This window comes from Barbus barbus, assembly GCF_936440315.1.
Source record: "Barbus barbus genome assembly, chromosome: 49".
Lineage (NCBI taxonomy): Eukaryota > Metazoa > Chordata > Actinopteri > Cypriniformes > Cyprinidae > Barbus > Barbus barbus.
In genome coordinates, this window is record NC_136727.1 from 11,916,250 (window position 1) to 11,934,531 (window position 18,282).

General features: G+C 39.5%; 1 protein-coding gene across 1 annotated transcript; it reads left to right on the forward strand.

The window, feature by feature from the left end:
- Positions 1-816: 816 nt before the first annotated feature.
- Positions 817-12,239, forward strand: LOC306867170 (one cut domain family member 2-like; the record flags this gene model as incomplete). The annotated part of the gene is made up of 2 exons (XM_079412740.1): positions 817-1,858; positions 11,935-12,239. 2 exons carry the CDS (start codon positions 817-819, stop codon positions 12,237-12,239), a joined length of 1,347 nt encoding a protein of 448 aa, XP_079268866.1.
- Positions 12,240-18,282: the final 6,043 nt, after the last annotated feature.

Consider the following 18,282-nt stretch of genomic DNA (forward strand, 5'->3'; position numbering starts at 1 on the left):
CTACTTTGGGTTTGGGGAATCTATTAATATTTAACCATTAAGATGTCGCGCGCTGGCGCCAAGTTAAGCAACTTTATCAGGAGGAACCGATGAATCATGTCCATAAAGGAATCCCCAATAATTCAAAACAACACCACTGTCAAAGCGTGCAGATGTCACGCCATATGAGTAAAAAACTCAATTTCGCTCTCTAATTTAACGACAGCAGAGGGTATCCTAAGTGAATCACCCATATTAGTAAACCAGACAGTATTGGTGACGTCAGCCCTAGTCTGAAGCAGAGTGAGCGTACACCCTTTAAAAAGGCTTTTACACCTTGATGAAGTTTCACAAGGATATTTTTATTCTTTAGAAAAGGTCTACTGGCGCTTTGAACAAACCAGAAACCATTAGGCTCAAAAACTTGTACAAAAGAGTTTTTGAGCTACAAAACTACCTCAAGATCCCCACATAACCTTTTTTTCTGAATAGAAAAAAGGCTCTTTGCTGAACCTACGAATCACCGAAGAACCTTTATTTTGTGCGGTGCGCGCACCCGTGCGCACAGACACAGCACATCTTAATATATTGCGCGGTCACGAGGCAGACACTCTCACTCGGTCAGCTTCGACTGTCAGTAGTAAGACGGGCGCCACGGCGATAGATACAAGCGTTTAGACACCAGGCGTACGTACATGTGCGTGGTGTAATGCTGGATTGACTAACACTGAAGATCTCGAGGATCAATGGCGCGTGGCTTTGAGATCGTTTAAAATTTATTGGAAGGCAGAGTGTGAGAGAGAAAGGGAAGAGAGAAGAAAACAGTGTCTTTCAACAATGGAACTTACAATGGAAAACATTGGGAATCTGCACGGCGTGTCACACTCCCATCAAACGGGGGACTTGATGAACTCTCCACACGCGCGACAGTCGGCGACACATAGGAACTTGGTGTCATCGCACGGGAGGTCAGCGATGGTGTCCAGCATGGCCTCTATACTGGACGGGGCTGGGGAGTATCGCACGGACCATTCGCTGTCCGGTCCTCTGCATCCAGCGATGACCATGTCGTGCGACTCGAGCATGAGTCTAAGCAGCACTTACACTACCCTGACGCCGCTGCAGCACCATCTGCCTCCCATATCCAACGTCTCAGAGAAATTTCACCACCACCCGCACCCTCATCATCATCCTGCGCACCAGCGTCTGACCGCCGGGAACGTCAGCGGCAGCTTCACGCTGATGCGGGATGACCGGGGCCTCGCGTCTATGAGCAACCTATACGGCCACTACTCCAAAGACTTGTCCGGGATGGGACCACCTTTATCGCCTCTTTCTAACGGCCTTGGTTCTTTGCACAACTCTCAACAGACTCTGAGCGCGTACGGTCCGACTGCTCACCTGGGGAACGACAAGATGATTTCCACGGGAGGCTTCGAGACTCACGCTGCGATGCTCGGCCGCGGCGAGGAGCATTTGGCGCGTGGTTTAGGGGGCCACGGGGCGAGCATCATGTCTTCTCTTAACGGCATTAACCACCACCACAGTCACTCACACTCTCAGGCGAACGGGTCGGTGCTGTCGGAGCGGGACAGGCAGGCAGCAGGAGGCGGCGGACAGGGCGGTGGGTCAGGGCAGGTGGAGGAGATCAACACTAAAGAGGTGGCTCAGCGGATAACGGCGGAGTTAAAGCGGTACAGCATCCCACAGGCCATCTTTGCCCAGAGGATCTTGTGTCGCTCTCAAGGAACTCTCTCGGACCTCCTGCGGAATCCCAAACCCTGGAGTAAACTCAAGTCAGGTCGGGAGACGTTCAGACGGATGTGGAAGTGGCTGCAGGAACCCGAGTTCCAGCGCATGTCGGCCCTTAGGCTTGCAGGTGAGTGAGGGTCACTGAAGTTTCCTCGTGCAAAAGAGGAAATCAAAACAATCACACAAAATCTATATGTTTTACTCTTATCTCCTTCCATACTCTTCAATAAGGTAATCAATACACTGTGCATGGACCCACAAACATTCTTTGTTCTTAATAGTTGTGCTTGACTTCTCACAGTTCACCTAAAGGCGTCTGTTCCTATTGAGAAAGACAATAAAATTACAGACGATAATGAAACGTTTAGAAAGCAGACAAAGAATCCGTGTATCCTTAAATTAAATAAAACAAGTATTTTAGAGACATCTAAAATTATTCCACTTACTATATTTGCTGATAATATATTTGCGGAGTAAATATAGGTATATAATTATAGCCACTGTCAAATTATGAGAATGTGTTTAAGACTGAAGGCAAGAGAAATCAGTTAGCCCGTGTAAAAAACAACAACAAAAAACACACCATCTGTGGCCTATTGCAGGTGTTTAGGTTTGTTGAAAGGCCTAATGTATCATTTAGTGTCTTGCACGTCAATACTGTGCAATTAAAAATTGATATTTATTTTTCAAAATATTTATTTCTAAATAATTGGATTACATTGACTTCAAAAGACATTAGCAAAAATTAGTTTTGCACCTACTCATCTTAATTTATTTTCCTTCAAATTAAAACAGTAGCCTACAGACAAATGTGCAATCTTGACCTTGTATTCACTCAAAAGGAAATGTGTAAAACTAGATAAAAAGGTGTGTGTACTGGACATTACCTTATCAGAGGGGCCGCTGACCCGTCCAAACCTATCACCTCACGTCGTATTTCAGTTGTGGGTTCAATTAACCAGGATATAGTGGCATTTTTTAGTTCCAGTCAATGCCCCGTTGAAAAGCACTTAATGGAATGTAAATTGTTCCTTTGCGCATTTAAAGTTGTTCTGGTAAATAAAGATTTAAACGCTATTCAATTGTCCTCTTAAGTGCCGTTGCTGTTAAAGCTAATTGGGCATCGAGATTTTTTTCCTTCCACACCCTATTAAAAGGAAGTTACCCTAAACGGAAGACAAACTCTATACTGCTACAGTTAGTAACTTGGTGTCTTTCGGGCAACTTAGCTTTTACACTTTACAATGCGTCCATATTAACAACGATTCATGATGCTATCATTACACAAGCACTTTAAAGTGTGACTTAAATAGCCTACTGTGTATATACGCATTAATATATATATATGCGTAAAATATAAAAAAATTTCACATGTATAAATTATTTTAAAACGCCTTACATTGTAGCTTTTAGTAGCCGTGCTATTGTTTAGGTGTATTAACTATTGTTAAAACTGTAATGTGACAAACCCCGCCATTCTTTGAATTAAATAGTACCTTTTATAAAAAAAAATAAAAGCCCTTGCACGTCTCGGATCTATAGTAAATTTAGCTCAGTGAGGAATTACTATGGTATGCAAATAACAAAAGCAACTAAGCAAGTGCATTTAAATGAGCCATTATGCACTGCGCGCATGTAGGGGTTGTGTTTCATAGAGAGTCTGGGAATACTCGTTCACTACATCAATCAATAAATTCAAATTACTATTCCAAATTCATCACAGACACAAAAATCAATGCCGTGGCACTGCTTGGCTAATGTGAAATGCCCGTGTCTGTGGGATCATTTGGTAGTGTTTTCTGGGCCGCTTTTTGGACAGTAATGCTAGTTAAAAACAAACACAAAGAATATTTCAGAATATAAAAAACGACAAATTAGGAGGGTATATGGCATATCAGACATGTCGCGTAAATATGACAGAAAAATTGCAATTCTCAAATAGCCTACTGCGCAATGCGCAATATTTAAAGATTGCATTAACGACGAAAAACAATTCGCCTCAGCATCTGTGCTGTATTCCACACTCCATCTCAATGTATTTGGCCCAATCAATAAAGCGATCAATAAAGATAGCCAGTACATCTATCAATTATACCGGCTCAGCACTCTCTCCCACTGGACTCTGGATTTACCTACTGTTTCGTTTAGCTGGAAGGATGCAGATTTTACTGTGTGTCATATGAGTCTCCCCTGCAATCATGAGCGCGATAAAAGAAAAGCAACAATAAAATAATGTGTGTTTATATACGCAATGCACCACGACGAGATGATAAATTTGCCTCTTTTTTTCTTATATACATTTAAACTAAATGTAATTTAACGCCTGTTCTCTAAATTGCTTGCATAGCATCCTTATGGGAATTCTACCCACCACCTTGCCCTTCTGTTTTCTTAAATCACTTGACAATTTCTGTTAAACTACACAGATAAGAATTAATCTCTCGCACTGGTACCACGTTATATATACACACTTTAACACTTTTTCTTTTCACTCAACATCATCATCTTCCTCATCAAAATGACTTTCAGTCTCGCCTCCAGTTCCCAGCCCACGAGGATGGACGCAATTGATTTAGGATTAGCGAATCCAGGCATTTTCAGAGGAGACGGGGTTTGGCAGGCCAAGAAAATTATCGATGTTGACCTTAATAATTGATAGAGCCAGAAGTGAAAATTTAAGATGCGGTCACCTGTTTGGTAAACAAATGCACGTAAGCCGTTTTTAAATATGATTATTTCAGGATGTTCGAAGAGAATCTTTTACTCTCAAGCAAACGCCTGCATCTTTAGACCCCCCAGTGTGTATGCCCTATGTGACTAAAACAGTCTCGCATCATAGTTTGGGTCTATATAACAAGCAGTGAATTTGTATTGATTTCCATTGCTCGGTTTGCTATTTCAATAGCTCGAGTTGAACCAAATGGGAGAAACTTCACGTTCGTCCCCTCCCCCTTTGGCCTACTGCCTTATTCTGATTTGATTTTAAAGAGAGGGTTTATCCACTATGCTCATTATTTAATGACTTACATTTTAAATGTATTTTTTCATTTCCAATGTTCTGTCGAGGCCCTTTTTTCGCTAGATCAGCGAACTGTTGCTATGGTGACCTAAAGCTAAAGCTACTTCGTAGGCGTCAGTTTAGTGAATAGCGACTTATCACAATTTTTGTTGTTACTTAAAGGTTGCTCAAAAATCATTCTAATGTAGCCTATATAAAACAATACATAGCCTACATACGAATATAAGAATTTATTATTCGCAAACAAAGTGGAATGCGCATGTAGTTTGTTTGAAACGTAGGTGCCATTGCATCTAGATTTATGTCCACATATGGCATATGTTTATTATGCTTTACATCGTGATGTTTTAACCTATTTGCAACAGCAGCCTAAATGTCGTTATGCCAGTATCTTATGTAGTCTTAAAGCAGCTCCTTACTCCTGTTCTTTAAAATAATTGAGGACTGAGTAACATATGTACACGCCACCATAAGATCTAACACTGTTGCTCTATAATGCGTGCAGTACTGTCTCCGCGAGCGTAGATTTTCATGATCAATCTCTGTGCTCGCCCGCCAAAATGGATCGATAGGAGAGAGTGACCTTTAAATCAAATTGCTAAGAGACTGTGCCGCCAAGGAGGAGAGTATCAAAGGGTTAAATTGCATTGCGTCACCACTAAATTTTACCAAGGGGGGGATTTAATAATTGTATCATAGCTGATATTACAGAACAACGCCTCCAACTCGATTGAGTCACGGCACAAAGCACTTGGGCATGTAGTAAATATACTTTACTTTATGCCTTTATCTGATGCATCCTTGAGTGACCTGAAAGCTAATTCCGCTATGAACACACATTTTTATTTTTCTTACATTGCCTGTTAGGGTAATTTATTTGGTCGCATCATATTAAAGAACACCTGCGAATCTTTCTAGTGCAAAATAATTTTAATTATTGAATTAATTTGCATTTACAATTTGACAATGTAATACTTCAACTGTCTATCATAATGGCAAATATATAAGAGCATAATTCCAAAAATTATATTCTTCATTTATTTTTTATTTTTTTAATATGTATGTGCATTTCTTACATACATGGATGCAGAGCCTTTAATGGGCAAAAACAACAAAACCTAACCCTAGTGCATAAAAAACTGACCAGTGTGGTTAGATTCAAAACCACATGTTCCCTCCAGAGGCTGAGACACTGGCTGGTTACTGACACATTTTGAGGCATCAAGGGCCATTTAACAATGCATTTTACTCTATTGGTGTGCCATTACACCATTTACACATGCATTGAGCCCACAGCATGCCAAATTAGTCACAGCTGTGTTACGCAGAGCCCAACAATGTTTAGGGGTACAGCATCATTGACAGTTTTAGTTTGTCAACATTTTGAAATATCCCTTGAAGTTACAGTCTTACAAATAAAGAGCGTAATGATTCTTCAGATTCCAGAAAGGACAACCTTCCTAAAAAGCCCCTACAAGAACCATTTTTGCTGTATATGGCTCTTCAGAGATGAAAAAAATAGTTTTTGATGTTACAACATAAGTTCTCTAGATCAGATAACCAGTACAAAAGAAGTGTAAAAAAAAAACTTTTTGGTTTTGATTGGAATCTTTTTTTTTCTCTCTCTGTAGAGTGTAGTTGAGCGTGTTCAATGACAGCTTGAGTCCACACAAGAAATTAAACCTATTGATCAATCTTGTGGTATTTTCAGAGGTTTTAAATGTTCTTTCTAGACTTTGTGGAGGGTGTTTGTTCCCTCAACCCTTCAGACCTCTTAAACTCACTTCACTGTAATTGCAGGTCAAGCAGTCTTTACAACCAAACACATGCCAATGTGTCGATATGCCTATAGAGGATGTTTAACTTAAACAACAGTTTTATTAGACCGTTCAGTTATTGATCTCACCACAACAGTCCTGTGTTATGATCCTGTCAACTTTAATGAGATGAGTAAGAAATGCTTAGTTCTTAAAACAAATGTTTTGAGTACTAACTTGTACAATTAACCTACAGGTTTGGCCCTTTACCTCGCCCACCACCCGCCTTCACGGCTAACTCAGCAGAATCGGCCCCTGTCAAAACATCGACCTTTGAGACGATTAGCACCAAGTCACACTGATAAAACCAGCGGCCATCCAATAAATCAAATCAGAGAGAAAGATAAAATCAATCCATGAAAAATCCTAAAGAAATGGTGGCCTACCAGTGGGTTGTTTTAAAGGTGAGAGACTTTTAAATGTCATGTGCTTGTTTAGTCAGGTATATATTCTAGAGTATATATCCTCAGTAATATTCTAGAGTGACAACAAGCCTCACCCACATCATACTAACCCCACATATCAGATGTAGTGTTTCCCAACCCAGACCCTCTAACAGATTATCCATTAGAATTCAGATTTCCACACTTATATGTCTATTTGCACTGATATATTTAGACTGTACACATGCATACTCATGCAAAACACACCCCAGTTGCTGATGAAAGCAATTAATATTCATACGAGGGCAATTTCATGACACACTGACTTTTTAACAACCACTGGATAGGCCTCTATGGGAGCCACTCCGCTCCCAATTTCAGCTCAGCCGCACTCTATGCATCGATTCTATGCAGACTGGTCGGCTGAGCGGCGCAGCCAGTCATCGATCCTTGCACTCCCTCAGTCCTCCCACTTGAAATCCAAGAGAGTGTACATACACCTCCAGCTTTCACAGGAGACATCGCTTATTTATTTATTTAGACTAAGTGGAGAACCCTTGGACTGAACCGTTATTATAGTTCCAATTAGCCATGATGATGATCCCAACTTTAACCCTAAAAGACATGAACCTGCCATGGGCCTATAAACCTTATACTTCAAACATGTATGACTGCCTTTGATGGCTAGTACATTTATCGTTTGCCCCTTACATTTCACTGTAGCTTCAAAGACACACACTGTATTCTGCAATATCAATAATTAATCATATGGCAACAATTAGTAAGAATTGAACATATAAGACTGATAACCATCTGAAACGCAGAACATAGTTTGCTCATTTAGACACTATACACTGCACTCAGGGTGCAACAATTAAGACAAAAAAGGTCAACAAGTCTATTGTTCTTTTTACTTAAGTTTATAGGCTATACCTTTCAATTTCCAGTCACCACAAAAGTTAGGCCTACTTACCATAGCAACAGAACGCTGATCAACGCTTTCCATTCGAATCGGTATTGGACGTTAGGCCTATGTCGAATTATGTCGAAGCAGGCCTACGGTCATTGATGTTTTATATTAAACTACAGAAATTAAAAGAACAAAAAAACCGATCCCTCCTAAAAGTCATCCGCACGCGCACTGAAAATACTTGCACATTACGCTTCACTCTATATCGTAGCCTATAGTTTAAAACATTTGATTAATTTTGTTTATATTTTCCTTGTTTTTATGTCTTCAATATTCTCTTCGTCAAAGATTCTGACGTAAGTTCAAGGCTAATGCTTTGCGATAATGTGTTGGCTTCAATAACTAACCGACTTTCTTAATAGGTTGAGTTATTTCAAATTATCTGAACATTAGCATACTGATCTTTCCTTATTGCATTACACTACATTTAGTCGAGTATTTAGAGAGAGCCTTGAGCACAAGAAGAGCTTACCAATTAACACAATATTCTAGCAGATAAAAAATGGCAAAAAGGAAAAGGACGCATAAAGCTAGTTTCTAACTCTTGTTTTCATATTTCAAATCTCTTTATTTTACTTTTTTCAGTTATTCAAATAAGCCTATCATAGACTGAATTTGTATACAATTTATATGCACTTATATAAATAATAGTTGATGAGCATAATGAACATAATCCCCTGGGCCATACAATAAAAAAGCATTTTAAAAATCAAATAATAAAAGAAAGATGAGAAATGCTTAAATCTATGGGCTCTCATTACAAAACGCACGTGTACATAGTCGAATAGATTAAGCCTCATTTATTAAAAATAAATAAGCGTTAGGCATACATTTGCGGTAAATATGGCGTACTATAAAGACGTACCTGCGGTTGGCCAATGTCCCACATCGAGACTAATTAACACTATTATAGCCGCATACATAAATGAGGTTTTCTGAACGCGTGTAGCTGTGTTTCTTAGTCATTATTCAGAATCTGCAGTGTGTCCTCATTTGTCATTCCCCACACTGCACAGCACGCAGCGCTATTAAATTGGTATTATTTCGAATTTAGACTCAGCGCCCCATTGGTACAAGGCAGGCCTACCATAGTTCCTGGCTCATTACCAGAACAATTTTCATGGAACTATAATTAATTAGATTAAATTAATTTCAAAAACTAATTATTTACGGATTTATCGACCGGTATTGAACACAACAGGCCTACCCCGCTATCACTGGTGTGTTGCAAGGCAAGTCAGAAACTGCCCTGTATGATGAAACATGAAAGGATCGGAGTCGGGGTTTTACTTAACCATCTTAGATATTTGCGTAGGCTACATGAACATCTTAAGAGTCATTTCATTTAAAGGGGGTCCCTTTCATGTTAAAAAGGCAATGCTATCTTTAGCTAGCCTGTTATCATACGTAAAAAAATAAAAAATAAAAAAATAAAATAAAAAAAATCATAGCTTAATTATTATTATTATTATTTAATGCCGGGCCTACAATTCCACACATTCTTTAAAATTCCTATCCTCGTCATATGAACACGAACAAGTTCTCGTTTTATCACTTTGTCTTACTTTTGTCAGTAGTCAACTCTGTTATCATGAGATTGTACAGTTAACTACTAATTATTTTAAAAATGGATATTAAGAAATATAAGATTAAAATAATCTTTCTATAGTGTCATGACCTTGAGTAAGTAGGCTAATAACTAGTAAATAAGTAGCAACTAGTAATAATACGACTAAACGAACTGTAAACCTGTCAAATGTTTTTTTTAAAGACATGCTAAATCGCAACATATTTTTACGTTTAACTTGAGAAGGCACAACGCAATTTAATAAAACCTAAAGGCATTTATTTGTATGACAGTATTGAAAATATTAAATAAATGTATAAAAAGAAACTTTTTAAAACGAAAATGCACCCATTTTGTGAAATAACCGTTTAGCTCAACTGCTGTACCTGCAACAGAAGAGGTGCACGGTGAAAATCCTTCAGTATTTTGTTTTGCTTAATTAATTAAAATAACAACTGTAAATATTAAGTTTGTATAACGTTCTATAAACAGAAGAACACGATTCTGCCAGAACGTTCATACAGATCATATGGAATCTTTAGAGATCAAGAAAGAAAGAAACCCTACAGTCAGTCTGGTTTATTTATAATTTGTGAAATTTATCAAATGTGCTAATAAGAGAGATCCCATCCGAATGTTTCAATTCACTCTTTGTCATTCATTGGCTTATTTCTTTCTGTACAATATATTTCTGCTTCTGTCCCACTCTCTGCTCACTGTAGCTCTAAAGTCTGCAGCTATCGATTTTCTCCTTTTCTACGCCGAGCTTGGTTCAGTAATCAGGGCCCCCTTCCCAACCGATCGATCAATATTGATTACAAAATCTTACGCCTGTAAACCGTTTACACCAGGGAATAGCGCCAGCGACACCTGCTGGTAGATTTTAACACCAAACACAGCCTAGGTTTGTTGGATATTAATATTAAAAATCTGTAGTGTTGGAGTACTGAAAACCACTGACAAAAATCAAATGACGTTCAAAAACAAAAGCCTCCAGTAAATCTTGCTGAAAGGTCGTCTGCGTCAGATACGCTTAGGTTTGCGTTTTTAAGCGTAGTTATTTCAGTCAAGCAACACAGACCACTCATTACAATTTAAAAGACTTTAAAGCTTCATCATTCACTTCAGACTCGGCGCTCCGAGACACCTTTATGCGATAGGAGTAATGTTATGCGAAAACAAATATTATAGGCACGTTACAGTCCCGTCAACATTTAAACGGTAGCTACACTTCAAGTGTACAATGCATTAATGCGCTCGTATGTGTAAACCACAGAGGCTGATATAGAATCTGAATATGATGGATGCGGTCCAGGCAGTTAGACGCCTGTAGTAAACAGATTTGACTGCGGAGGTGACGTGATCAATGGGCCTCAGTGTAATTAGATACATGGCACCACAGTTTGGCTCCAGTCACTCCACAAACGCACCCAGACAGATAAAATCCGAGTAAGACGCAAAGTGCTGCTGCTTCACAGGTTACTGAGGCGACAAAGGTAAGAAATGAATGATCCATTCAGAAAAAAACGCTGAGAGAAGCAAAAGGTCTGAGTGCATTGGAAAACAAACCAATAATAACACATCTAGTGTAAAAATAAATATTAAATGTTTTTAAAAATCTGGATTTCCTTTGCACATAATAAAATTATTTGTACTTGTGAGCTGTAAACGAATCAAAACGTTTCTTGGCATACTCATGTTTCCTAACACTTTAGTACAACACTCGCAGTGTTTACTGCCCGCAAGTAGGCAGCCAGAATCTCTCTCTCTGCATTGCCAGGACAGAAACATATACAGGGAGGTGGTGGTGTGAGTCAAAGGCAGTTCGAAAATACTCTGCCTCTCTTAGGTCTGTGCCCTCCAGTGGCCTCTGTTTGAAGTCGCAGACTACAGACCTGCTGGAGGGGCGTTCAGACCGAAGTCTCTGCGGACGAACCCACCTCCAAAAACAGACACATACACACTAAAATAGGATGAGTCAATACCCCCCTTGCGTCTTTCCTTTTTTATTTCTCTTTTTTCTTTTCTTTCTCTCTCTCACTTTAATTTCTTTCTTTCTCTCACACACAAAGACCCCTACTTTTGTATACCAGCCACTCGCTCTCCTACTGTGAGCCCAAACTGCATTAATATTGAATCAAACAGCAGTGTCTCCAACGACCAGGCTGAGGTGCTCACCGCTGGCCTGCTCTGTCTGCTCCCTTTAAAGGGATGATTTTTGACCTCCGGGGAGATAGAATGGATTTGTCTTAAATCACTATTAATCCACAGCCAAACAGTAGAGTCTGAACATTTCGACTCCCTGCGAAGACGTTTGTCTGTGGAATTTGCTCTGAAATAGGGCATTTCAGTATGTAGAGCAAACACGAGGCTAATGAATTTTTCTCTTCTCCGTTTTCTTTGTCCCTTTCCCTGATCTTTCTTGTTCATCCTCCTGATCCCCACAGCTTGCAAACGTAAGGAACAGGAACAGCACAAGGAACGCAATATGGCACCCAAGAAGCAGCGCTTAGTCTTCACTGACCTGCAGCGCCGCACACTCATCGCCATTTTCAAGGAGAACAAGCGGCCCTCGAAGGAAATGCAGCTGACCATCTCGCAGCAGCTGGGACTGGAACTCAGCACCGTCAGCAACTTCTTCATGAATGCACGTCGCCGCTGCGTTGACCGCTGGCATGAAGAACACCATCACGGCCATGTAGCCAGTCCCAGCCAGCCAGGCACCTCTGCCACCACCTTCTCCAAGGCTTAAATCTAAATCCCTTTTCCCCTGGGCGACTGAGACTGGATCAGTCCAACCTCACAGTCACCCGTTGCGTGCCAATCAATCCCACTGCTGCCAAAAATGGCGATGTTTCATGTTAAATGCAACCATTTACTTTGGGACTGTTATGAAATCAAGCCAAACATCTCCACGTGGAAAAGCACCACATTATATTCACATAAACCACAACAAAGTGAGCTGAAATGGTCTGTTTGTGTGGTTGAGGACAAACGAGCACTTTCGCAGCTCACAGCACAGAAGGCTTGTTACTCAAGCAAGGTTGTCAAGGAAAGCCACCACCTGCATCATCACTCTCGGGCCCACGGCGGCACAATTCCCCAATGGCCAGTTGTTTCACGGAGGCTCTCAGATCATATGCTAAGCTAATGAATTGAGAGACTAATCGATACGGACAGAAAAGCGAAGGACGTCGACCTCTACTGAAAGTGAAATGGAACGAACTCCCACAACAAGGACTCGCACGTTCGCCCAGCATGGCTCTCCATATGGTTTATTTTGCACAGATGGAAATGGAGGGCTGGACTGAGATGTTTCATGGCACTTGTGGTTAAAACGTTTTCTTATCATCCAAACTGTCTGTAATGCAACAAGCAAACCAGTCAACAACTGTCTTCAAGTCTGGGGACAATATACTGGACCATTTTTAGCAAACGGTGCACCCTTTCTGATCTCGACAGACTGCGACCTATGATATTTCAACTATGAATAGAATATTTTTCATTCCATATAGGTAGACAATAGGCTAACTGTCAAGACAGGTACAGCCAAACACAACGAGGCACATTTTAATATGGAAATATTTGTTACTAAATGCTACATCCACACGCAACTGAAATCTTACTGACAAATCAAATATTTTGTTTATCCTGTAAAGTGGACAAGGGGTAAACAGTTCAAAATGTTACATTAAATCTAGTGCCAATAATGTTTGCCTTAATATAATATAAAATTTCACATACTCTCAGCCAGAATCCACTCCTAAACTGGCATTATGTGCCATAGCAACCAACAATCATCTTTTAAAAAGAATCAGAATCTTTTTAAACAAAAATATGAAAATAATCAATGCTTTAAATCATTCAGTACAGCTAGTCTATAATAAAACCATCTAAAAAGGTAAAAATATCGCTACAGCAACACAACAGAAACAGAGAAAAACACTAAAACACTGTTTCTCCTCCTCTTTAACCCTTAAACCCCTATTTTTCTTTTGATCTCTCTCCCACTTGCGTTTTCTTCATAATATTAAAGCGGGTAATTGGTACAAAATATTTCTATTTCTTATTAAACTTGTGATCTGTGCACATATAAGGCACCTTGTTGATCATTTGGAAAATTCATTAAAGAAGGACTTTCTAAAAGAACAACCAAACATGGGAGGACTGCAGCTGGACATCTCTGCATTGCATGTGAACTACCACAGGTCATAACGGAAGGAACTTTCACTGACCGTGAAAGAAATATCGCTCTCTCTTGGCTCTGTTGAAGAGTAAACAAAAAACAAACAAAAAAACAGGAATTCCACCCGAAAATTCTCTCAAAATCCTCCAAAAAAAAAAAAAAAAAAAAAAACCTGCCAAATGGGTGTGAAACAAGGGCACAACCTTACCTCCATGGGGAGATGTTCAAAATCGACGAGGAGTCTTTTTTAGTGTCTTTGAATGCAACAGTAGCATTTCTGGAAATGTTGCAGGACTTGCTGAACAGATAAAAGTGGGCACTGTTAATGCAATGATGCTCTGAGCATTGATTTATAAGCAGGCCCAGATGGAATCTACAAAAATTTCAGGAGACAAATCAGCAGAATGAATTCAAACATGGTGCAATGTGTAGCTGAAAGCATAATCAAATTAGCCAAAATATTTAATAAATGGAAGATCGAGGGGCAGAAGATGTGCAGAATTTTGTAAATGACAAGACTGTGGAAATCTGCAGAAATCTTTCACTGGATTTTATAGATTCTGTGTGGGCCTGTATTATGAGCATTAAGAGAGAGCAGATTTGTGCTACACAAATCAGCTGGCATCTGTATGTACATTAGCTGATAAAACTGACCTTTTGTTTGTAGTGAGAACCAGTGTGGCTACCTCACTGAGCTGGGTGGTTTGTGAAACAGCCACTGATACCAAAGATTCTTTGACCTGCCAGTCCTGTGCTGCCAATGGGAGGAATACACACCAAATACCAAAAGCCCAATAGCATAACCAAAGCTGTTACAGATGTAAACAAACATACAAATTAATTTTTTATGTAAAGGTGATATACATACTCATACAGTGCAGTCAGACTGCATAGCACCGCACTGAGGGATGCGGCTGCTATGCAGATTGAGTTGAGTGCCTTTTTCCTTCAACAACGGGTGGGACTGCTCTGAAATACACACACATACACAGAAGCACACACACTTGGACAGTTTACACACGGAACGCGTTTTTGAGGTACATTGCGTTGTTTTTCACGTTTTTCTATGTATGTAAATATGCTCAACACTGCTGTTTCGATCATTAACCCGCGTCCCGTGCTATTTTCAGTGTCTCGCGCGGGACCGCCGCGATTTAAAGGCACCGTGTCTGGTTTTAAAACAGCCCGGTCTCATGAAAATGCGTATAAATAATAGCACGCCAAAATACAAATGAAAACTCGTGGTATTGATACGAAAAAACGGACTTCGGCGTATATATGACTCACGCGTGTTTGGCGTGCATATAATACTCAATTTTTGCGTGCATATGGAATTTGTTGGCGTTGATATGATGCGCAGTTTTCGCGTGCATATGATAAGCATCTACCTCACAACCCTAACCCTCCACATCGCGTAGCGCCAAAGTTCATTTTTGTGTATCAATACGACGATTTTTCGTTTTTATTTGGCGTACTATTTATATGCACATTCATGAGATCGGGTTGTTTTAAAAACGCGATCGTGAGCTGTATTTTCCTTTCCTAGCGCGACGTCTCGCGTCTTTTACCGAAAGAACGCGTTCTGTGTGAACAGCACCTCGCACACTCACGCTAACTTGCAATTGTACAGTACGCAGGCATACAGACATTGAAGCAGGGGGCGATTTTAACGTTAATTTGGCATAAACTGGTGTCTAAGCACTTTATAATCCCAACTTTATTATTTTTCCAGTATCACTTGACTGTAATTATTTGGGCTAAGAGCCCTTTAAAAAAGACAGGTTTATTTCACTTTAAGCTTGTCTTGAGAGTGAGGTCAGTTTATTTGATGTGCACTGGAGGATATTCACAAAATATTTTTCAATATTAGCATCATGCACCCTGATTTCATTCAGTATGCTGCAGTACTGTACCCACATATGGCCTATTTTCAGGAGCACTTTCTAATTTAAATCAAGATATATCATAAATCAACACTAAAATACCAGCCAGTACTTTAATCTGAGCAATTTGATTCTCTACAGCTACCATTTTAGCATTTACCCTGTTTTTGGCAATGTGATTATCAAAGATTTAAATAGCTGCAAGTGATTCAGGAGAAGAGGCCATTTTAAGAGAACCAGTTCCCTCATTGATTTCTCTCTTTGGAAACCACACGGATTTGGCAGGAAGGTGTTGACAATTGATTCTGAAATACCTCAAATGTTTTGTGTAAAGTTTATGTAATTTAGATTAAACTAATGCTAATTACAGTGAGTACACTAACACTACTAAGACTAATAATAGTTAGTTTTTGAACTTGTGACTTGAAGCTTTATACTGTTAAATTGTGTTTTTGTTGGTGTTGTTGTTTGGTTTACTCATTTGCCAATTTCTTGTCTATTATTATTATTGTTGTTGTTGTTATTATTATTATTATTTTGATCGATGGCGGTACATAATTCTTTATAAAAGAAAGACATTTGAATGTTTAGACACACCATGAAGGAAAAGGATCTGAGAGTGGAAGAAAGCCAAAAAAAAAAACAGTTGAAAGATGATGACAGAAAAATCACAAATACGCTGAATTTCCAATAAGCATCAAGTTTCTAATAATTTGTTTCAGCATTATTCAGACTTTGTTAATTTCTTTTTTTCTTTCTTTAAAGCTTGATTGTGTTAAGTGCTCCTAGCATTAATTAAAAAAATACTGAAAAAACAAACTCCTCCCATTTGAAGAGGTGGGGACACTTTTTTTCTGCATGACTATTGTATACTGTATAGAGTAAAGCTGGATCGACTTGGACTTTGGTGGGAGCGACAAGGACGAATAGACCCTGAGGGAAGTTGGACATGGGTGGGAAGGGTGGTAAAAGTGTTGGAGGGGTCTTTGTTTTGTAGAGTTTTCTGTCACTGTTGTTTTTCACTGGTTGTGTGCATGTATTGTTGCAGCCCTCTCTGCCCTCCTTGTACTTCTTTTATGTATATAACTCTTTATAATGGGGCATGACCATGTATTCTGGGCAATTGAACTTGGTCATGGCCCCCGATGTACACACGTCTCCTCTTCTGAAATGTAATCTTGTGTGCATTTGTTTACATGTGGTGTGTTTCTCGATTTGGGTAGCACACCATTTCACACAAAACTGGAATGCTACTGGCCAGTTTTTTTTTTTTTTTTGCAACAGACCCCTCCAACCAGAAATGGTCTCTCATTGACTGTAAAACAGCATCACATGCATCATGTTTCTCTCCGGGTCTGTCTGCAGATCCAACCCCCCAATCACACTGTGCTCTTCCTCTTCTGTTACCTGTCAATCAATCAGAACCAAGTGTCTTTGTGATGGTAGAAGACAATCAGTTTCAAAACAAGGAGAAAAAATGGTAGAGAGAAGACAGGCTGAGAGGAGGAGAAAGGAAAGAGGAAAGAGGCTCTCACGGTCTCAAGTAGGCGACCGCTGCCCTATTTAGCTTGCTGTGGTGCTTATGGTGTGCAATGTTAGCTAACTGTGCAAACACTCTTCTCTGATAACCTTAAAGTAGCATTGCATAGTAATGCATGAAAAACTTTCAAGTCTTTCAAGGAGATTTAACTCCCACATGAAATTTTAACCACCAAAAACAGACAAAAGTAGTAACAGTTTAGCATTTTAATGCCAACCGTGATGCTAACAATTAATGTTCACTTTAGTATATAGCTACATTTTGTCTCACCTAACAACTCCCACACTGCTGAACTTGATCAAGTCCAGCAGTGTGTACTGAAAAGAGCTAGTGCAGACAAGTGGTAACATTTGCGGTAACAATGCTGTCTAATAAACACAAACCAGCCAATAAAGAGCTGCTGACGCTGGTTGTCTTTACACAGAGAATTATGCAAAAATACAAAGAAAAGAAAAGCCTTTAGCTTAGTCTTAATCTATGTGGTTGGTTCAGGCTTTTTTTCCAGTTCCTCAAAATCCACTTCAGTCATTACGATGTTGTTCAAGAATACCTGTACCAATTATAGATTAAAACACTTGAAATGTTACCTGCTAAGTAAACTGTATTAAACTAGCCTTCACTTCAGTGGGATTAGAAAATCTGGTTTGTTGGTTTTTATAAATGCTTTGGGCACTTGGCAGGCTGAGAGACCATCTAAATGATAAGCTAACCTAGCTAAAACCAGAAAACCATCTTGGGCTGGTTTAAGTGTTTTTTTTAAAGCAGGGAATTGCAGTGTAGCAAATTAGCCCAGATTATTTCATACTAAAACACTGTATATAAGGAGGAGTGTTTGCAAAGTAAAAAGCTCATGCACATAAACTCTTCTTAGAGCATATCTACCCAAGCCAATGATTGATCCAAGGGTAAAGACAATCCAAAAAAAAAACAATCAGTGTGTGTTTCTGAAGCTGTTGAGATGCCTGGCTGACTATATTTGACAGGTGTAAGGATTTCCCTTTCATGAATTTAAGTTCAATGTTAAGACCTAGTGCAGGAAATATTAAGGAGAAAACACCAGTCCTTGTTTAAAATCTTCTGCACAAGATTTTGACAGTTTTAATATCCCATTGAAGCTTCACATTCACACAAAAACTTGTTCTCAGGCAGCTGTTAAAGGTTAAAGGGTATGTTATTATGGAGAGCC